We start from the raw sequence: 22640 nt of genomic DNA on the forward strand, positions 1-22640 counted from the left end.
AGATAGATAGATAGATAGAATAGGGAAGATTTGTTTAAGAGAGACAAACTCAGACAGGAAAGAGGGCAAGAGTGAAGGTTTCAAGTAAATTTTTATTCCACTAAAAATCAGTGTGTCCTTCAGCCTGTAAAAGCATTCCTGTCTATGGAAATATCATTTTTTTTTAAAACACCAGCAGTTCACTCAACCCACAAGTTCAATCCCCAGTGAGAGGGCCAACATAGACCTTTCCTTTTCTGGCTAAATTAAGATCATTTCCCACATTATATGCAACAGGAGGAATTAAGACAATATACAAGACAAGTTCTAAAATATACAAGCTCGCTTTTTAAATGAACATGAAACAACAGTCAAATTGATTTCCTTCAAAGGTGTCCTTCGAGTTCTTTCTTGCATTCTCTTCATAGAGCAAATGGCACGGGCAGTGTGGAACAACTGCCCTTCCATCTCCCCACCCCGTCTTCTCCAATCACTTCATTTCATTATTCCGGAGGCTGTGGGAGTTTCTTACAATCTCTTCAATCTGTTCCTGTCTGACAAGACTCCCCTCCCCCTAGAGAAATGGTACATTCCACAACAAGAGATGTCCTAAGCCCATCTTAGGTTTGTTTAAACAAAAAACAAAAAAACAAAAACAAGATGGTGGACTCTGAATGTTACGACTTCGAGAGTTTTTATGACCAAGACTTCTTCATTCAGTAATTTGGATAGCAACAGTGCCTAACTGACATCAGGAAGAAGTGTAGTGTAAACCACAAGCCATAGGACCCTGGTTTAACTTTGCTTGTTTATCGCTCTTGTGAACAGGCCCAAAGCGAGGCAGAAAAGGTTGGAGCCTACTTGCGTGTGGTTTGTACCATCTCCACCAACGAAGACACTTATCTTGTCTGTTCCGGGGCCAGCCACACCCTGAACATCGTTCTCATCTCCTTCACGCTCTTTCACACCGCACCGCAGCATTGTCTAGCTGCAGTGCGGTCCTACCGTCATGGCAATTCGATTCCTTTTAATTAAATATACAAACAAACAAACGCGTGGATCACTTTCGCTGCACATTTATCAAACAGCCAACACAGCGCAGGCAGCGACGTGAACGGCTCACGCCAAGTCCAGTGATTCAAGCTACACAAACGAGGTCCTTGCAACACATTATTATTTCCTATCAATTCATGTGAGTTAGACTAGAGACTAGGAACTAACAGCTTTGCTATCTTACCACCGTTAAAACAGCCTCGGTGGCCTTGTTAGTCTTATTACACTATAAACGGAAGTGGACCGGAGAGGATTCACGAACCGTCATTGAGTCATAGTTTTGTCTCGGTGTCGGCTGATGTGTTCGACACCACAGGACTACAGAGCAAGTTACACGTGGTCCGGTCCAATAATTCCGGTTCATCTTCAGGAGTTCTTTGGTAACCATATTGGATTGAGACACCCTCATCAAGAACAACCTATTTAACCTACAATAGACCTTTCACAGGCAAGTCACTTGCTGCAAGATCTCAAGTTACTCCACCAGAACACAACAGTGAGACTATCACCCTGAAACTTTCTCATTACAGATTAAGTACAGTCCCAGATGTCCATGGTAAAATAATCTCAGTGTCAACGCAAAAACCTCGTTTGTCCATTATTCAGACATTTTTCTTGGTTTTTTTATGGGTTTTTTATTTTTAAACAATTTTTACACATACTGAAATGTATCACCCAAATTATGTGTATTGTATATATCTGACAACTCATAAACTAGATTAGTTCAAAGGATGATTGAAAGCCCAAAGTGAGCGAACCAGAATGCTGTGTTGATAAATGTAAATCGTCTTTATAGCTTTTCCTGACGAGAATTTATGAGAATTTATGGTCATTCACAGAGACACAAGGTTTACACCAGACACCGACAAGCACCAAACCAGCACCCAACCCCCCATTTACAAGTCACATCCCCTCACCGCTACGACACGCTCCCTAAAAGCATCTGATGCACATCCATCGTGCCAGTCACATCTGTGCCTCCTGTAAGCCACGGGTGGCACAGGACTGGCAGGCTGTGATCTGGTCAGGAGTGCCAATCACAGGAGCGGACACTCGGGTTCTAATCCAGGGCTGTGTCCAAATCAGAGCCAAATCTACTGTGCCCTGTTTAGTATGTACTGGGCACAAGCGTACTGTGTCCTGTTTAGTATGTACTGGGCACAAGCGTACTGTGTCCTGTTTAGTATGTACTGGGCACAAGCGTACTGTGTCCTGTTTAGTATGTACTGGGTGCAAGCGTACTGTGTACTGTTTACTATGTACTGGGCACAAGCATACTGTGTCCTGTTTAGTATGTACTGGGCACAAGCGTACTGTGTCCTGTTTAGTATGTACTGGGCACAAGCGTACTGTGTCCTGTTTAGTATGTACTGGGTGCAAGCGTACTGTGTACTGTTGAACTGCATACTGTTGAGTACAACACGCAGTATGTGAGAAATATCCTCCATGCTATTTTCCAACCATATTGTTACATTACAGTACATTATTACATTGCAGGCATTTAGCAGACGCTCTTATCCAAAGCGACTTACACAACTTTTTACACAGCATTTACATTGTATCCAATTATACAGCTGGATATACGCTGAAGCAATGCAGGTTAAGTACCTTGCTTAAGGCAACGTACAATGGCAGTCTATACCTGTGACATTCAGGTTACAAGACCAAACTCCTTACCCATTATAATACGCTGCCGCTCGTATTGTGACAGTGTCGTATGGTGTCCCGCCCTTGCAGTTGGCAGTTAAATCTTGCGCAGCCATACCTCACCTTGCTATTGTTATTGTTACAGAAAGAAAACATCAGTGAAGCTGCACCTCCTTTTTAAAGCGAAGCCGCTCACCATGTTTCTGGGACCAAAATATTTGCGCACTTCCTGAAAAGCATACTCCAGCATGTCCTCTGCGAAAACTCGAAAATAAGCATGTCATTATTATGAGTACATTTTATGTATTTTACTGACATTCCATCTAAATAAATTTTCACCTACTTCCAACAACCTTCTCATCCAGTGTACTCAACAAGCATACTCAATAGTATGGAAGGGCTCTTATTCGGACACAGCCCTGATTTGTCTCATATCATTAAGTTCCTGTTTGCTCAGTGTTACCGTGGTGATCATACTCATCACCAAGAGCTTGCATCAGTTTCTTCTGCTTGTGTGTCCAGCATCCATGCAATCACCCCCCAGTAGACCACTGTACACACTTTCTGAAAGAGACATGGCACCAGGTGGTGCTTCATGGGTCTTCCTGTGTTCACCTGCAGTAGAACCGTTGTGTGAATTGGTCAGCACTTTTGCTTATAAGGCAAGTTAGCCAAATACTAAAAAAAAACAAAAAAAAAACACCACTGTCTCTGTCTTAATGGAAGACAGTTTACAAGCATCTCATCCAAGACATTCTAAATTTCAGTTGAACTGTTGAACCATAATTAACTTGAGTGAGTTTACTCCAAAATCTGAGTTTGTTCTTCTGAATTGACGCAGAATATTTTGTGGGCTTGATTTGATATCATCTTTAATTTAACTGAACTTCTGACCTTTACAAAATCATTGTTGTTGCCATAGGGATTTGTATCATCATCCTCCAAAACTCTATCAGGTTAACTCACCTGCTATACGGGAACTTAATCTCAGGCAATAACATATGGCTCTCAAATGCTATAAAATACCTGAAGACATGAAAATAATGGTAAACCTTTCCACCAGAATATGACATCGAACCTGCCAGTTTATTTTAGGCCTAAGAGAAATCAATTATGCAATTTTCAAAAGCCCAGTGAGACATAGGTATATATTAAGGTGCGTTAATTTGAAAGAAGAGAAGGAAAATCTATGTCAATATGTGACACCTTATTAGATACTCTGCTATTGCATGCCTGTAGCTATAATCATCCATTTTACCATTTTACAAGGGGAATGGGATGTTGGTGTTGGGATACTGGAACTTCAATTACATTTGCAGAACAGAAGAAACTGTCTCTAAACTGAAAAACAAGTCAATCTGGCTTGATAATCTTTTTTATTTTGGGAGTGATTCAAATCGTTACTTGAACAATATTATAGCATGCACACCATAACCTCTGTATTGCTGTGAACAGGCAACCCTATAGCATTTGCTCTCATGTGGCTTTTGTGTGCTCCAATTGAAATCATGGATGTTTGCCTTTAGTGGTTTACCACTTTGTAAATCCCACACATACTGTATGTGGGGAAAACTGTCACATAGGGGAGTGCCAGGGTGGTGATACGCCTCCTACGGTGCAGCATCCCCATCAGTAGTGCATGAAGCCGGGCCTCCACACGTTGGCCTGGATGCCCATCCTGGAGGCGACGAAGCGGGGCTTGGCCACCTGCACCGTGGCCGACCGCGGGGGGAAGAGCTCCGGGGCGCTCTTGAACTGCTTGGCCCCCTGCAGGCCACCGTAGACCAGGCTGGACGAGGCCGTGGGAGGGGGCGGGTAGGGGGCGGAGCTCTGGACGGGGCCGGACGACAGCCTGGGCAGCTGGGGCGGGGCTCCCGTCGGGGCGGGGCGGTGAGGGGGCGCGGCGGGGGCGAGCGGGGCCGGCGGCGGGGGCGGGGAGGCCAGGTCGGGGCGGCACAGGGGCTCGGCGAGGGTGGTGGCGGAGCGCGGCGGGATGACGGTGGGCGTCAGGGTGGCGGGCGCCGACATGGGCGTGGGCGTGGAGAAGCGCCTGATCTCGTACGCGCGCGCCGTCTTGACGGGGACCTGCCGGGGGGAGCTGAGGGAGCTGCCCACCAGGGTGGGGCCCTCCCGGTGGGAGACGACGGGCTGGGGGCTCGGGGCGAAGCTGAACATGGCCGGGTTGAGCTGGTACGGCTGCCTCCGCATGGCGTCCAGGGCGCGGATCCCGTCCCGCTGCGGCCGCCCGCCCCTCTTCGCCGCCTTGGGCTCGGACGGCTTGGGCCCGCGCTGCGCCACCGGCGGGCAGGAGGGCGACAGCAACGGGTTGTAGCCGATGGGCGGGGGGGCGCGGATGTTGGGCGAGTACTTCCAGTGGGCGGGGAGGGAGGGCGTGGGGGAGGGGTCGCGGGACCGGACGGGAGGGGTGACGGGAGGGGGGTGCTGGGGGGCGTTGTCCACCACGTACAGGTCCATGCGGGTCTGCCGGCGGGCGAACAGCTCCGCCCCCCTTCCCTCGCCCTGGCCGATGGCGGAGGCCGCCGGGACCACCCGCGGTTTGGGGGCCACCGGCGGGGGCAGCCTGGCCCGGGAGAAGTCGGAGGCCTCGGCGCCCAGGTTGAAGGAGTCGTCCTCGGGGCAGGACTCGAACCCTCGGTCCAGGCCGCCGCCCCCCCGCGGCCCCTCGTCCAGACTCTGCACCATGGACAGCAGCTGGGGGTTGGGCGTGCTCCTCTTCTCCTCCTGGCGGGTGAACAGGGCCTTCCGGGGCCGGTTCCGCAGCGCGTCCTGCAGGATGCCCGTGCGGCCGCCCGGCGCCGCTTCCGCCCCCTGCTGGTAAGGAGCCGCGGGGGCGGGGGCGGGGGAGGCCGCGATCGGCGAGGCCGCGACGGGGGAGACCGAAATTTCTCGGGCGGCGGGAGGCGGCGCCAAGGGGACCGGCTGCGTCGTCATGACAAGAGGGGGGCGGGGCATGCCAGGGTGGTGGGCCGCCGTGGGCGTGGTAGGGGCGGAGACTGCCCGGGGCGCCCAGGTGGGCACCGGCTGGGCCGAGAAGACAGGAGGGAGGGGGGGCGTGGCTTCCGGCTGCATCTCAAAGGGAGAGGGGGAGGAGTGAGGGGGCGGGACGGCCATGGGCGCGGCGGCGGGGCGGGGCTTCTTGGCCGCGTTGGGCCGGAAGACGACGGGCGCGGTGGAGGCGCGGTGGCTGATGAAGCCGGGGGCGAAGGGCCGGGCGGTCCTGTTCAGGACGTTGCTGGCGGGCATTTCGGGCAGCTCCGACGGGGGGGGCGAGGCCAGCAGATGGGAGGTGAACGAGGCCTGCGGGGCGGCCGGGGACGCCACCATCGCCATCGTCATGGCCATCGCCATCGCCACGGGGCTCTCCGCGACGACGGCGTCCCCGTTCACCATGCCGACGGCGGGGTGCGGGGCGGGGGGCTGCGCCGGGGCGGGGGGCGGCGCCTCGGCCTCCGCCGGGGGCGGTCCCACGGCGCGCGCCTCCGCGGGCTGCGGCGGGGGCGGGGCCTGCGGCTGCCGGGCCGCCGCCCGCTTGGCGTGCTCGGCCGCCCTCCTCCGCTGCTGCTCGAACAGCTGCGCCCCTTTCCCCGAGGTGGCGGTCAGCCCCGGGTCCTCCGCCCCGCCGCCCTCCCCCGCCCCCGGCCCCGCCGCCGACGCCTTCTTCTCCAGCGCCTCCAGGTAGTCGCTGTCCCAGGTGGGGTCCGGGGCCGCGGGGAGGCCGTCCTCGTCGAACTCGGACTCGCTGCCCGGCAGGACGCCGTCCTCCTCCTCCTCCTCGTGGGAGTCCTGGGGCGCGGCGTCCTCCTCCACGCAGCCGAAGCTGGTCAGCGTGTACTTCTTGGAGCGCTGGCGGCGCTTCTTGAACATCAGCACGCCCTTGGAGTGCGGGTTGGGCGCGTCCGTCAGCAGGCAGGCGATGGTGCGGCACTTGGTGCGCGCCTCCTTCACCTGCTTCTCCTGCTGGCTGTCGCCACGGTGAAGCTCTGTGTGTGGGGGGTGGGGGGGTGGGGGGGCGGGGGGGGGGGGGAGAGAGAACAGGGACACCTGACTGAGCACGCTCTCATCTGCTGCTGTTCCTGAACACCCGCCCATGCAATTCACGCCTCAGCCCTCAGACAAGGCCTCACTTGCAACAACAACAGCTTTTAAATCTCTATGTGATTTTCCACAGTGCAAAACAAAGTCTAGAGCAATGACAGACACAACCTGCCAAAGGCACATTCGACGCCCTGGAACAGCATTCATTTTGGCCTGCTGTTGGGACATGCCTCTGTCTCACATCTCAATATCCAAAATGACATCAAATGCTTATGATTATCCTCCTGAAGCTGAGTGACTCATCCCAACCACATGTTGGCATCCTTCTCGCCACGGGACACTCATACTAAATTTTGGAATGTATTTTGCACAGTATTAGTTTTTACTGTATGACCGTCAGTCCTCTTAAAAGCGTACAAACTTAAAAAATAAGTGCTCTCGCTTGTTTTTTTTCATACCGGCACGCCGCATTTTCGGGGAGAACGCGAAAGGGTGCGCCTGCTCGTGGGGTTACCGATAAAGAAGCTTTTCAAATTTCTCTCGACGCGCCGGGCACAGAACGAAAGATCACGGGAACGGCACTCCGACCAATTACTCCACGTGACCTTTGAGGCGAGGGCCGGACGCATTAGTCCGGATGATTACGGTGAGACGGGGGGGGGGAGTTTTATCATTGACGAGCGGCCACGTCTGACCTTTAAAACGAGAGGCCCCCGTGAACTCAGACTCTAAAAGCGGCGTGAGCGCGTTCGGCCGAGCATCCATCTTTGTCGCGCCGGTATAACCGTCGTCAGCAAACCGTTCCCAAGCCGACGGCCGGCTGCTGAGGGGGAGAACGCGCGGAAGTTAAGTCAACAAGTCCCGGGCGATGCTTTTCGGGGGGTTTTGTGTAAAAAGATACGGTTTACTACGGTAAAACGCTACGTAGCGACGCTCACAAGCACTCAGGAACATTCATGAACGTTCGTACCCACTCTGTCGCTACTGACTTCAGTGGCCATAGAGTACGAAATGCCTTGCCATAAATTGTCACGCACTGAAATGCAGACCTGAGTCAAATTCGTATTTGTTTTGGATTCAAATACGTTTCTGTGCCCAACTGATCTTGCCTGGTGTAATTGAGCCTGCCAATATGACCAGAAGGCGGGGTTTGCGCTTTTTGAGAGTATTTCATTGGTTCCAACACGCCAGATCAGACCAGTAAAGGGTAGAACAGTATTTGAATCCAAAACTAATACATATTTGACCCAGGTCTGCTGAAATGTATGTATGCTGAAATACACTAGGCTGTTATGTCAAGTTCCTGAAGGGTTGACCATTTTCTGACAATGCAAAAAAAAAAATGAATTACTATAGAATTACTAATATTCAACGAGATGGTGATCATCCCCCTAGTTTGGCTTGGCATAAGTTAGGTCAGAATAATGTTCACTACGTGAACTGAACTGTGTTTTTGGCTATAAATAGCTGTACGAAATGAGTATTGTACCTTATCGAACCCGTGTTTGTAGTTGTTCCAGTGACCATGATATGCACTTTTGTACGTCGCTTCGGATAAAAGCGTCTGCTAAATAAATGTACTGTAATGTAATCATGATAGCAAATCTCGACCTGTGCAATGGCCAATATAGAGCAGGTATGGAAAGGTGGTGAAAAATGCAGGGTGGAAAATCCAGGTTCAGAAGGTAGAACTAATTAGTGGAATCAGCTGGCTGAGTTCATAGGTCAAAGAAACGAATGGCAGGACTTTTATTTTCTGCCTCTTGAACCTTCTACCTCTGATATAGAGGCTACTCAGAGGTGGTCTTACAACACACTATGACTAGTCAGTGTGCAAAATGCAAGCATTTATATTTTTATTTTTACCGTTATTTAACCAGTCAACCGGGAACTCCATTCTCACAGTGCTCAACTGAGGAAACAAGGTGAGCAGATAATTCAAGGGATTTGTAGCCAATCTGATAATTAGGCCATTAGCATACAGCAGGGCTTCTACGTAAGAGCAATTTTATTTATTTATTCATTTATTTGGCCAGACAGAGGTAACTGCGCCACTACATTCAAACACCTGCCACAGCATGTCTGATGGCAACGGACCACTATAAATCTCACGTCCCAAAAATAAATAAGTGTGACAATGATACGCGACAAGTGACAATGTGACCCTCCTGAGCACACGTGGACATTTATTGATATCTTTCGATGGAATATTTTTAGAAGGTGCATTTATACTGCCTCTTAAAACGGAACGATTGCAAATAGCGTCCTGTCTGCTTCCTCCGTTTCTACATTTACGTTTGTCTAATAAGAGATTATGTCGACGAATCGAGGGTTTATTTAAAATCAGGCGTTTATTTAAACGTACTATATCAGGAGTAGGCTCTAAATGTAGTCAGAAGGTCAGTGATCCATAAATAAGCTGTATTAGACTGAGTCATTTCATATCCATTTATGTAAAGTAATGGTACTTTCTTAATCTTTACTGAAATGTGAACAACTATAGGACGTAGTATATGTGAGACTATAGCAAAATTTAATTTAGCTGTATAATTTGTCTTGTTTAAAAATAGTTTTTGATGGTCTGTCAAAACAGACAGTGGTGGTTTATTAATTCATATACTGAATTGCCATTTTATTATATCATACAAGTAACCTTTATCATTCAAGGAATTTATGTTCTGTTGAATATATTATGAATCTGTGGACTTTTAGTACTTTGTAAAGCACTCTTGATAAGCTCTGTATTGATGAAAAAGTTTACAAAAGGTAAACTAATATAGTGATTCCACCTGTACTGTCAAGCCAAACACTTCTGCAGGAGAGAGTGGCCAGATTCACCTGTACTGTCACTTCGCGTGCACACACTCTTCTGAATGAGAGCAGTCTCAGTGCTAATTCTTCCCCGGTTAAAGTTCGACTCCTGACGCCGCACGAGGCGAGAAGGGAAACACGCTAAACGGAGGCGAAACCGAGACGGACGGAATGCACGGCAGACAGAGGTCACAGGTCACAGGTCATAGGTCACAGCTCTGCGGCCCCCAGCTCAGCCGCGAGCTCCATCGCGCCCCGCCGTTTCGAAAAGAAAAAGGTACGCTCAAAAGATCCTTGGAAAGCACTCCGTCGACCTCCAGCTAAGATGGCGGACGTTCGATGAACCGGCAACAACTTTACCCTGAAAAATGATCTTGTTATTGACTCTTGTAGTTCTTAGGAGATCCCCACAAAGACTCATCAGTGTAACAAAATAACAATCAATTTGAAGAATATTCAGTTTCAAATAAATGTTGTGATTCTCGTTAAATAAGCTTGTTAAATGGTAAATGGGGCGACATAGCTCAGGAGGTAAGAGCGGTTGTCTGGCAGTCGGAGGGTTGCTGGTTCGATCCCCGCTCTGGGCGTGTCAAAGTGTCCCTGAGCAAGACACTGAACCCCTGACTGCTCTGGTGAATGAGAGACTGCTTTGGATAAAACGCTATATAAATGCAGTCCATTTACCATTTACCAAGCTTGTTACACCCCGATGGCAGGGCCAGAATCCTATGTGACACATGGCTGCTTTACCCTTGCGAGTGGCACTTAACCCCAACTGCCACAGTGGATATCACGCTGTACCAAGTCAAACGGGAACTATGTGAAACACCCGGGGGGCAAGGAATGCCCGCGGGGCAGAGAAATAACGTCGTCCCGTTGTCCCCGTGGCCCCCGTGCACTCCCATTCCAAAAAGCAGCTGCAAACTCGCCCTGCCTCTTACCGGCTCGGATACACCTGTACCGTCATTTCACTGCTGTGCTGATGAACTGGAGCAGCTGCCAGCCTAGCCTCAGGACCCATATCCACAGTGCCTTAATTTACTGGTCCTGTCTGGGTGTCTAACCACACTCTAACCCCGGTTCCCTGTGCACACGCATTACTGTACGTGCCGACCCTAAAAAATAACATCTCACTGTAAAACCTAATTTAATTCAAATTCTAAATAATACAGGCAGAGTGAGATAGAATCTGAATAGCGATCAATTTTTTAAAAAATCCCTGAGTGCAATTCCAAGACCAACCATTCACTTCATTAAATACTTAAAGGAAAGGCCAAAGGAATGTAATCGTGAGCATTTTTAATTGAAGTGAAATAAACCAAATTATATCTGGTATAGAGTCCCAGTTCTTAGCCTTAAGAACCAGCTCTAGACCTCAGCTCTTTACCAGAAATTTCCAGAGTCTCAGGACAGTTTATGCAGTTGAGTCTAATACCAGGACTTAACCCAGTCAGACCAGCTCTTTAAGCTTAAATGGCCATATAAACTTTAAAAGCAAGCTGAATAGGACTGGTCACAGGGCAGGAGAAAGCAATCCTCAAAGTATTGTAGTGCGCACACAACAAAGACATCAGCCACATACGCAGCTAAATCCTAGCCAGAAGAACAGGACCTGGAAGCAACTTGGTTCAGAAAGAGACAAGGTTGATGAATCTCCTGCATATCTCCCATCCAGTTCATTCAACTTCACCTCAGCTTCTAAACAGCACTTCAGGTTCCACTCTGGAATATGTCTACTGCCATTTTTTTTAAGGTTCCTGCTCTTTTAACTTTGAGTTCTGACACCTTCCTACACACTGAATATTTCACACTTTGTGGAAAAAACTACTTAAAGGTAGGCTCAAATGAAAAACGAAAAAAGACCATGGGCTCCTCAGCACACCATGTGTCCCTCCATGTGTCTGATACACAAATGCACATTCTTCAGATGGTGTGACCTGCGATGGTTTAGCGTAATAAATCAGTTGTAACGTGTGTCAGGGTGAATAGAGTGCGGTATCAGACACTATTAATAGCAATGGTGCGGCACAAGTGCCTGCCTCCCTGTAATCAGGGACTGGTTTGGTATGTCTGTGTAGCGTGTGTGTGTGTGTATGCCCATGAAATCAGTGTGTGTGTGTTTGTGTGTGTGTGTTTTGTATACGGGTATATAAGTATGTCTTCATGTTATTATATGTGTGTATACACATGGGTATTTATGTATGACCACATACACTTGTCTGTGTTGAGTGTTTGCATGTGCAGTACATATGTATATACATGTGGGACTTGGGACATGTGTGAACATGTGTATGCGTGTGAATGTGTGTGTTTGTCTGTGTGTGTGTGTGGTTGTGTGTGTGTGTGTGTCTCCGTGTGTGTGTGTGTGTTTGTGTGTGTGTCTCCGTGTGTGGTTGTGTGTGTGTGTGAATGTGTGTGTTTGTCTGTGTGTGTGTGTATGTGTGCCTGTGTGTGCGTGTGCATGTGTGTGTGTGTGTGTGTGTTTGTGTGTGTGTGTGTCTCTGTGTGTGTGTGTGTGTTTGTGTGTGTGTCTGTGTGTGTGTGTGTGTGTCTCCGTGTGTGTGTGTGTGTGTTTGTGTGTGGTTTTTCGTGTGTGTGTGTGTGTGTTTGTGTGTGGTTGTGTGGTTGTGTGTGTGTGTGTCTCCGTGTGTGTGTGTGTGTGTGTGTGTGTGTGTGTGTGTGGTTGTGTGTGTGTGTCTCCGTGTATGTGTGTGTGTGTTTTGAGAGAGAAGAGGAGCCATGTGGCCACTTGATACCAGACAGCAGCTGTAAATGCTATCGGCGCGGCGCAGGTGCAGCGTTTGGGTTATCGGCCCGGGGGATGAATATAGCTCTGGGGCCGGGCGCTGGCCGCGTGGGAAGGCTGAGGTGACACGACACACTCCCCTCTTAAAGGAAAGTCCCGTTAGAAAGCCACAGCTCCTCTCTCTCTCTCTCTTCCTCTTTCTCCCTCTCTCTCTCTCCCTCTCTCTCTCTCTCTCTCTCTCTCTCTCTCCCTCTCTCTCTCTCTCTCTCTCCTCTCCCCTCTCTGTCTCTCTCCTCTCTGTCTCTCCTCTCTCTCTCCCTCTCTCTCTCTCTCTCTCTGCGCCCTCAAATCACACAGAGCTGGAGAGAAAATCACAGGTGCCATCATCCCAGGAGGCACCGTGAACGTGTCCCTACAAACGTATGTATCTCCTGCCAATCAGCCATCAGCAGATGCATGGTCAGCTGCACCTTTCCTTCCTTTCAACTAATTCCACTCAGAACCGTGTAGAGAGTCACCCTCATCCTTTTTAATGCTACTGCCAAAACACTCAAAGAAACTATTTTTTCCGCAAGAAAACTTCAGATCGGTACATTCTTTCTTCTCATGCATGGGGATCTGATAGAATATCAGCCCACAAGAAGAAGTGGTGTCAATATGGTGTTCAGTCCACCATCAACATTCGTCCCTTGACTCACAATCACAGAGGTCTGAGTGACAATACCAGCCCTTTGACTCTTATGCAAATTGAATGGATTTGATTCATAGCGTCAGTAATCTTCCATACATCGCTTTCTGACCAACCCTGGTAAGGTTATTTTCCTTTCTGGTAATGTCATGTTAAGGTTTACATACACACTGAATCAACATCGGGGTCAGTGTAAATATAGGATGGACTGATCAAGCTATCACTGCAGAGCTCTGTTCACATGCTAAGCTTGCGCTGTACCATGAGCTCACTGGGGTGTTGTGGTCATACTCACTGGCTTGTTTGGCTTTGTCCATGTACGTGACGGTCAGCTCCTCGTCCACGGGGTTGTCCACGGGCCCCACCATGGGGACCAGCTGTTTCCGGGAGGCCAGCTGCAGGGCCCCCCTGGCCCGCTCGGGGGACACCAGCGGGGGCAGGGTGTGGGGCTCCTGGAAGCCGCTGTCCTCCTCGGCCGCCCCGTCCCGGGGCCCCTGGTCGTCGGCGCTGAGCGAGGAGTTCTCGGCGGACGTCTCGGTCAGGGAGGAGGACCACTCGCCCTGCGGGGGCTGGTACACCACCTCCCGGCGGGCCACGCCGCCGCCGCCGCCGCCAGCGTCGTTGGGCTCCTCAGGGGAGGCCCTGTCGGGGGGGGCGGCCCGGTCCGGGGGGGCCCTGCCGGGCGAGTTGCTGGGGCTGCGGCGCCTGGGCCGCCGGTGCCTCTCCTGCGTCACGTCGGCGTCGCTGTCCGTCTCGCCGTAGTACGCCTCGCTGCCCTGCGGCGACGTCACGCCCTCCCGGCTCCTGTGCTCCTCCGGCGCCCCCTGCTGGCCCCCGGGGGGGGACATGGCGCGCAGGGCCGCCCGGTACTCCTTGTCGATGCGCGGGGAGGGAGCCCGGGTCAGCAGCACCACCGACTGGAATCCCGCGGGAGCCCTGGGGGAGGAGCCGGAATAACCGTCTCCATGACAACGCTCAAAACCCCATCACAGGACACAACACAGGAAGTACTCGCACACAGAACTGCGACATCATAAAAAACAATGAATAGCTATATACATATATATATATATATATATATAAACATAATTGAATATGAATAATATATAAATATAAATGAATGAAACGAATGAAGTGCATTACAGCACACAATATGTACAACACTTCACATTGTAATATTTTTTTTTGTTCTTTTTTTGTGAGTTGTTCATTCATTTTATTTCAACTTCTCTACAAACAGTGAAGGACAGTTGTTTTTTTAAAAAGAAGCCCATCATGGCCAAATTTCAGATAATGGCGCTCCAGTTCCCCCGTAGTGCCCAGTAAACCCTTATCATCAAGGAGCCGTTGCAGCAATTCAGTAAGTGCCAGAAAAGGGCACCCAGGGGGAAAATACAGCCAGGCATACCAAGCCGATGTGCCTCACAAGCCTAATTTATCAATTCGGGGAAGATCGAGCGCACACACATAAACGACGAAGGGGGACACGCCGTCACCAGACTGATATGCGACTGCGTTTGGGACCGCGGCCGTGAGCCTCTGACCTTCTGACGCGTATGTGCAGGGTCCCCGGACTGCTGTCGATCAGGTTCATGGCCTGGGCGTGGGACAGCCCGCCGCACGGGCTCTCGTTGATGGACACCAGCTCGTCCGCCTCGCGGAGCCCCGCCCGGCACGCCTTGCTGCGCTTCCGCACCTGCGCCGCCGGAGGAAGACACAAAAAAAAACAAAAAAGAAAAATTTTTTTTTTTTAAAACATGGGTTCTACAGCTACAAAAAAAACCATCTGTTCTACAGCTACAAAAAAACATAAATTCTACAGCCACAAAAAACCATTAGTTCTACAGCTACAAAAAAAATTTTGGTTCTACAGCTACAAAAAAACATTGGTTCTGCAGCTACAAAAAAACCATCAGTTCTTCAGCTACAAAAAAACCATTAGTTTTACAGCTTTAAAAAAATGCCTTTGTCATGAAACTTTATAGAATTCACTTTCCTGGCAAAACCATTTATGAACACATTGCGGAGGCAGTGAGGGATCCATTTTATCTTTAGAAACATTGTGTTGTATTTTGTATGCCAAAGAAACAGAAACAATCCAGGACAAACACAGGAGAACCCAGACGTGACCCAGTGGATGCTAAAGCTCAGCGCTACACCACGGGTTACCTGTGCCCCGCTACAGCTCCTCAGACACCCTCCATCTAAACGAGGCCCTTCCACTAGCCTCCGTGGAGCCTGAAGGCAATGGTGAAACGATGGAAGGTTCCAGAAACAGCGGCTGCTGTGATGCCGATGTCCGGCTGACGCGCGAACCAGCTAAAAACCGTCCGTGACACAGCCGGCTGTCATTACGGGTGCTCAGAGCTTGCTCCTGCCACTTTACATAACAGCCTGAGCCAGACCCACCAAGACTGCACACAAGAAAGCGCACAGTCAGTGATAGATGTACACGTGTGTGCAGCATGCAGAGTATGTAGCATAGCATGTAGCATCAGGAGCCGGGGCATATTATTCCCTTTGAAACATAGAAAAGCAGGAACCAGGTGCTTGCAGTAGTCCTACACACAGACAAGCAACTCCAGTCACTCAACATGCATTTGTATCGCATTAATGAAGCTTGCTGTAACTTTAATAGTAAAAATAACTTATTATTATTTGTAGCATTGAATTGCTAATCTAAAAAGGTTTTATAACTCCAGTTTAAGAATGAACGTAAATTTAAGATGACAAATTATGAGCTATGTAGCGCAGTTTCTTTCTTATTTTGGTGTAAACTCTAAAGTGTAATATTAAAAAAAACAAAAAAAAAGGTTTCAGTTTATTATTTTAAATTTTAGCTACAGAGCTCTCGCAGAGCTAAGGGCAAGAGTCTCATTTGAGGGGCCTTCAATGCTCATTATCATAACAAAGGCATATCTGATTACAGGCAAAAAATCAATTACCAAGCGCAAAAGGGTTACACAGCCGGAGAACCGTTCACTTTTGTGACTGAGTGGCGAAAGGGTGGGGGCGGGGTGGGGGGGGGACTGTCAGGGGAGGCACACTTGTCCCAACTTGTACTGATGCTGTCAGCAGGCAAGAAGCACCAACAGCACGGGGAGCCGATCGTCTAGTTTGGTCTAGATCTCTCGCCCTCTCCACAGGTGTCAAAGTGAAGACACGGGGCCTCCAACAGTGTGAAGATTGTCCATGTAGCGAAACCACATGACCCGGTCACGCTAATCATCGGTAGAAAACAACATCTGCGCCTCAGCCTCGGAATGAAATCACCCCCCTCCCGCCCCACCACCACACCCCTGGTGCCGCCATTTTGGTGAATTTCTCAGGTCCACGAATCAGACGGAAACAGAAAGGATGATGCACAACTTCTTAGCTCATCGGGAAAGACAGGAACACGGGGGGAAACTTGTCTAACCATCAGGCAGCCCACACCCCAAGAACAGCCACTGACTCCATAAGGTTTCTTATATCACATTTCCATCCTGTCACATCTCATATTGAACTCTGACTCAACTCGCACATCCCCCCATCCTGTCACATCTCTTACTGAACTCTCACTCACAAACTCCACACATCCCCATCCTGTCACATCTCATATTGAACTCTCACTCACAACTCACACATCCCCATCCTGTCACATCTCTTATTGAACTCTCACTCACAAACTCACACATCCCCATCCTGTCACATCTCTTATTGAACCCTCACTCACAAACTCCGCACATCCCCATCCTGTCACATCTCTTATTGAACTCTCACTCACAAACTCCGCCATCCAAGTGCCTTCTCCCATGACTCTGCATGCATTACTGTGAGCATTGCAAGGAATGACGGGATGGGCCAACCTAATGCCGCGTGCGATCGCAAAAGCAATCTGTGGCCTCTTAGGCGACCCTCCCCAGCAGCAGTCTAATTGAAAAAAACGTAAGCAGACCGTGGGCCTAAACTCAAGGGAGGGCGGGCATCGTGGTTTTTGGCAACGCAATGAAAGGGGGATGAAGGAGGGGTGGGTGCTGACAAGGAGGTAATCCAGCAGAAGAATAAAAAAAAAAAACCCAAACTCAACCACGCCCGGGAATCAAAGGGAACTGGTGTGAGTGTGTCATTTTGCCTGCGGTTGCCATGGGGACAATCGCAGCCACCCTCGGATCGCCGCGGGTTACAAGGCTCGGGCGCGTGCCTCGGGTTGGCGGCGCGGAGGTGCCGCGGACGCTGTCCGTGAGCTTCAGCCGCGACAGCCGCCCCGCGTCGCCGCTTTCTACGGCAAATCCCGGCCCGGTCACCTCCGCCCCGCCCGCCATCTTCCCTCTCCCTCTCGGGTCTCCGGGGTCGCCCCAGCTAAAAAGCCGGGGATTTTAAAGCCTTCCTGTCACATCCGTGATCGTCCTCCCGCTTTTACCGAAAGCAAAAAAAAAGACCCTGGAGCGTTCCCGTGCTAAAACCAGGCATTCGCACAGGGAGACACCGCAGGGGAGGCTTTTTCCAGTTACACGGGCATACTGCATATGTGTGTTTACGCCTGGCTTGAATCTTATTCTTCATATCAGCGCCGTCAATACAATAAAGTCTTTTGCGCTGACATTAATGGTGTCAATTAAGTCGCTGGTCTGCAGAAAAATGAATCCAGTCTTGATTACCGGCTGTATGCTCCCTGATTGTGGAGGGACATTCCATAACCAGTCACCTGGTTCTCTGTCATTAATATACTGAAATTCAGCGTGAGCATGTGCCTCCTGCTACACTACAACTGTAACGGACAAAGCTCTTTGAATAGTGCACCATTTATACAATACACTACACAATACTACACTACACTACACAATACTACACAATACTACACTACACTACACTACACAATACTACACTACACTACACTACACAATACTACACAATACTACACTACACTACACAATACTACACTACACTACACAATACTACACTACACTACACTACACAATACTACACTACACTACACATCTATAGCAAGACAAACTGTTTGCCCAAATAAATGACTGCATAGTTGTAACACTAGGAGTGAGTGCTGCTAATGCACAAGTTCACCAGACTTTATGATCTGGCACTAAAGGATACTACCAAGTAAACAAAAATATTTCTGTGCTTACAATATATATATATACCGTATACCTGTTATTATAAGACTCTGTAAATATCATATCTTGGTCTTTATTTTGCATAGAGCAACCACGCCTGCCTTGAACACTATTCAGCGCAGCTCCAGGGGATTGTTTACGAAAGGATCGTTCCAGAATGCCGGGATCGTCCGAATCTAGATCAGTTACGAATGTCCCGAGGCTGGGAGGCGCTTCAGGATTGAACGGGACAGGCCCTGCGGAGACGTGATTATTAAGTGTTCTGTTTGACAGGCGGTAAGAGGGTGTGCAATTTCAGAATGGCTCGTTTAAGAGCCAAGCTCAACAGAGAACTCTCGCCGCCCCTCACCCCCACCTCCCGCAAGAATGGAATGAAATGACCCAGAAACCAACAGGTGGTCTCTCTTAAGGGTGGAAAGCAAGTTTAAAAAATAAACAAAAACATTGGCTGATCTGTATATCAGCTAGATGGTAAATAAATATGCCCAGGAGGCAATTTTTGAACTTTGGACTGAAACAATAACTTTTCCTGACCTTACTGAAACCCCATCCAGCAAGGCAATATGAGACTCAGACAACCAGAATAGCCCATGGATCAACGCAAACAGATTTTGCATAGTTAACACTCACCAAATATGATTTCTCTGTGTCTGTATGTATTGCACGCTTAATACTAATTGGTCCCTGAATAGGATTCTGGCAGAGACAGGGGAATCTGTAAAATATTTTTGCAATGGGGAACAACTGCAGGTCTGATATAATGCCTAACAAAACACTGAAAAACAAAAATAAGTCAAGACTGGGATCTCTTTAATTAGGCCTTTGGTAACTTTTGTTTCCATTCTTAGCTTAGCCAATATTATGAACCGAACAAAGAAAATATGTGACTCCTCTGAGAAAATTTATATTTGGAATCATTAACAAGTCATATACTGTTACACCCTGTATGTTAACTGGGAATTTATTTTCTCTGCCAAGACATATTCATGTAGTCAGGTGCAGTTGACCATTCAGCAAATAAAATAATAATAATAAATAAACAACACCAAAATATGGTCTGTGAAATGTCCCATGTCTCAACTTAGCATTTAACTGAGGCTAAATTATCCCAGCACGGAAGAATTCCCCAAAGCAACAGAGATGAATCCGAGCTCACGCTCATGAGAACACGATCCCTATCATCCTAGACCCGGACTGTGCGATTCCTCCACAGGAATTCTGCCCTGACTCGGGAAAACAAAGCGACCGGACTGCGGGAGTCTTCCCACACTGAAGCGTACGCACATATCCGTGCCACGCTTAACTTCTGAACCGATTTCCAGTTTAACGCTCCAGAAGGATCTCGGTCGTGTCGTAACCGTCACCCCTCGGCTAACTCTTTGTCGTCAGCTCGGGATTTTACGCACGGGTATATTAAGAAGTGAATGCGGAGCCTGCGTGCCCTGTCACGCGTTATTTTAACGAGCTTTGTCCTTCCCTACGCAGTCACAGCTGGAAGTCTTAAAGTTCATGGCTTCGTGTGTCTCTCCGCGGACTTCATCTGAGGATCGCGCCAAGGGGCAGATGACTCATCAGTACAGCGTGGCCCACTTTTCTAGCCCCCCCCCCAGGAAACAACAAACATCCATTGAAAACACTTTAGAAACACTCTGAGATCCTTCTAATGCCAAATAAAGGATAATCAAAACTCAGACGGGACCTAGAGCGTGCGGAAGAACAGAAGGCAAGTCGATCATTAAAAACTAAACAGGTCAGCACTGTGGGTATTTGACACCTCAGCCCACAGCCCCCCGGCTCGTCGCCCGCCTCCGCTGCCGCGACGGTCTCGTTCCGCGAACCCTCACCTTGGCGACCTGCAGCGGCTTCTTGTGTTCGGCTCCGCCCTGCAGCCGAAAACCCCAGGGCGCCCCTCCGGACAGCGTGATCACGACCTCCTCCACGACCATGGCTCCCGCTCGCTGCGTCGGTCCGGTCCGGTCCGTCTGTCTGTCGGTCAGTCCGGTCTGTCTTCTGCTGGGGCCCTCAGCAGTATTGCGCCATGTTTGACGCGGGGCCCCTCAGTGAAGGCTCGCTCGCTTCTTTTCCAGCTAAAAAAAAATAAATGCCCAGCCCAGCCTAGCGCCTGGGTGGACACACACACACACGCGAGCGCGCACGCACACATGCACACACAGGGGCGCGCACGCGGGCACACACACACACACACACACACCTGGCCTGACTCGGGCTCTGCAGAGGAGCAGGCTCTGAGACTTAAAATAGTGAGGGGGGAACAGACCGCTGTGGGTTGCTTACACTGTGGAATTCTGTGCTGTCAGGGGGGAGGATCCGAGCGCCTCCCCACCCAGGTCTCGCCACACACTTGTCCTGTCAATCTGGCCTCTGCGCTGCCAAGGGATGCTGATAGTCTGTCCAAAAACCTGGAGGGAAGGGCGGAGGGGTGGGGGGGCAAGGGGGGGGCGGGGACTGTGCAACATTGAGGGCACTATTTTTAGGATTATGATTTAAGTGGACTGTGCCACAGACAAAGTGTGGGGTACAGGTAGCAGGCGAGAAAGACTGCAGATCAATGTGAAGAACAGGGCTGATCATACATGATGATTTACATTGGGAGGGAATAACTGGGGTAAAACAAACGTACAATTACAAACGTCATGAAATTATATCATGTCATGCGAATGAACAACGTAAACCTCAATATTCTTGAGAAGAAGCACTTCCATGACTTTAAATGTGTTCACATACCCATTAGTTAACAATCAGTGACGTTAACCATCACAACATCCCACAGGCTAACAAGCAACAGGTCTGATTTTACCCACAATCCTCTGCCTTGACATTCTGGTTGTGGAATGAAACACTGGAACCCCTTTACATTCCTTTCCTCTACCCCTGCTCTAACACTAGAAGACTAAACCAGAAGGGACCCAACCTATCTGCTGAATAGCCCCCTCTAGATAGATATTACAGCTCAGACACATGAACTAGCTTATGAAACCAGGACAGACATATTCAGGAGATGCATAATTGTTCTAACACAAAGTGAAGTTCAAAAGGGGGCTGACTACTACTCACTGATATAAAATGTACTAATTCGAGTAGTACTGTTTTAATTGGAACTGTCATTGTCTTTGATGTTCAATTTACCATCCACACTCTAGCGCGGTTAACAGACATGATTTTTTTTTTTTTTTAGTATCTTCACATTTTTTCCACACCTGTCCAAAAAACCACATTGATGGAGCTTCATGATGAGTTCTGCTTTTGACATTTTGGTTTCAAATCAAAATTCTTTAAAGCTTTTTACTACAGCATTTGTAATTCATGTCAGCAAGTAGAAACGAATTAACCTATTATTGCCCAGATTTAAAAAAAAAAAAGAAAAAAAAAAAAGAATCTATAGTCATCCAAAATCTATTCACAGCTGGAAAAAGAGTAACTTTAGTGGCTCGCGGGCTTAAATGGGTTAAAGTACAGCAAGTCTTGTTCTACGCTGGATCATTGAATAGATCAGCACGAATAAGCACAGCCTGTATTAACTAAAAAATATATTTTCCGTTCTCCACAGTAGTTCACCAAACACGTATCATAAACCAGAATAAAATACTGCAGACTTAACAAATTGCGGACCACATTACAACTTCCGTACTACTTTGCCACCACACCGTAGCTCTTTGATTAGCTCGCGAGCTATCTAGCTCAGCTTGACGTTGCGCGGGTGCGCCGGCGCAGCATCCGGGTGCAGACGTGGCACACAGCGGCTAAACTTCCGGCGTATGTGTTCGACATCCGAGGCGGAGACGGCGTAAGGGAAGGGATTACTGGAAATTTCACTCTGGAACGAAAGGTCCGAAAGTACGGCGAGAAAGCCAGACGAAGGGCCACGGGCGAATTGATCCGAGGGCGACGACTGGGGACAGCTGTCCGCTGGACTCGCTCAACACGCCATTAAACCCTGTTGGAGGTGGGTGCGGAAGAGCTTCTGGCCAAATTCCCTGAAAACCATAGCTAGCATAGCTAGCTTGGGAGAGCAGAAGCCCATTGCTTCGCCTGTTCCTGTTAGTTACCCTGTGTGTCACGGTTCAACCCGGCGTGTAGGCCCCAGTCAGGAGTAGGGGAGGAATGTTGCGGATTTCCGCCGAATTACAATGTTTAGCTTGCTATGATATCACACTTAATTTCTATTTGAACAATTAGCTTGCCGAAAGCACAGTTCCGATAAGCGAAGTGTCATGTTTGGTTCATAAGTTAGCTAACGTTTCCTGCCCTTGTCCTCTCATTACAGTGTGTTAGCTAGCTAGCCAGCCGTTGTTTGAAAATTAGTTTGTCATGTTCTAGCTAACATAGCTAGCTAGCTATTAACAGCTGGCTAAGGTAGGGTATTGCTAAACGTCGCTGTTTATTCTGCTAGCCAGTTGGCTAATGTCAGGCGTTTAGCTAACATTAGCTAGCCAAGCTACATGGCTACAACTTTAACGTTAGCTATCTAAATAGTTGATTACCATGAGCTCGCCGTTAACATTAACTCTCCGCGATTCTACTGAAA

At 49.1% G+C, this 22640-nt stretch overlaps 2 protein-coding genes across 3 annotated transcripts in view; one reads left to right on the forward strand and one right to left on the reverse strand.

Annotated features, from left to right (window-relative positions):
- Positions 1-72: 72 nt before the first annotated feature.
- On the reverse strand, positions 73-20458 carry synpo2la (synaptopodin 2-like a). Of its 2 annotated transcripts, XR_010326982.1 has the most exons (5): positions 19939-20458; positions 14525-14676; positions 13276-13916; positions 3679-6680; positions 73-2932 (listed from the first exon to the last, which is right to left on the reverse strand). XR_010326982.1 is itself a non-coding variant. In XM_064316813.1 (4 exons), the coding sequence occupies exons 1-4, from the start codon at positions 20038-20040 to the stop codon at positions 4309-4311; spliced, it is 3267 nt and encodes a 1088-aa protein (XP_064172883.1). In that variant the 5' UTR covers positions 20041-20458; the 3' UTR covers positions 73-4308. The 2 variants fall into 2 exon arrangements, 1 of the variants encoding a protein (XP_064172883.1); XM_064316813.1 differs by having other exon boundaries at positions 73-6680.
- Positions 20459-21842: 1384 nt separating this feature from the next.
- LOC135245210 (protein transport protein Sec24C-like) overlaps positions 21843-22640 on the forward strand; it is a 31017-nt gene continuing 30219 nt past the window's right edge. Inside the window, 1 exon segment of the mRNA XM_064318128.1 lies at positions 21843-22058. The gene's annotated coding sequence lies outside the window, so the exon portion shown is untranslated.

Source organism: Anguilla rostrata, chromosome 18, assembly GCF_018555375.3.
Source record: "Anguilla rostrata isolate EN2019 chromosome 18, ASM1855537v3, whole genome shotgun sequence".
NCBI classification, from domain to species: Eukaryota; Metazoa; Chordata; class Actinopteri; order Anguilliformes; family Anguillidae; genus Anguilla; species Anguilla rostrata.

What these genes read in the sequence shown, in the direction of transcription:
- synpo2la (XM_064316813.1), bottom strand. Translation starts at nt 20,040, where the DNA reads ATGGTCGTGGAGGAGGTCGTGATCACGCTGTCCGGAGGGGCGCCCTGG. An exon ending in AGCCGCTGCAGGTCGCCAAG is followed by an intron (nt 14,677 to 19,938) that starts GTGAGGGTTCGC and finishes CCGGCGGCGCAG; the next exon opens with GTGCGGAAGCGCAGCAAGGC. An exon ending in GGACAAAGCCAAACAAGCCA is followed by an intron (nt 6,681 to 13,275) that starts GTGAGTATGACC and finishes CCCCACACACAG; the next exon opens with AGCTTCACCGTGGCGACAGC.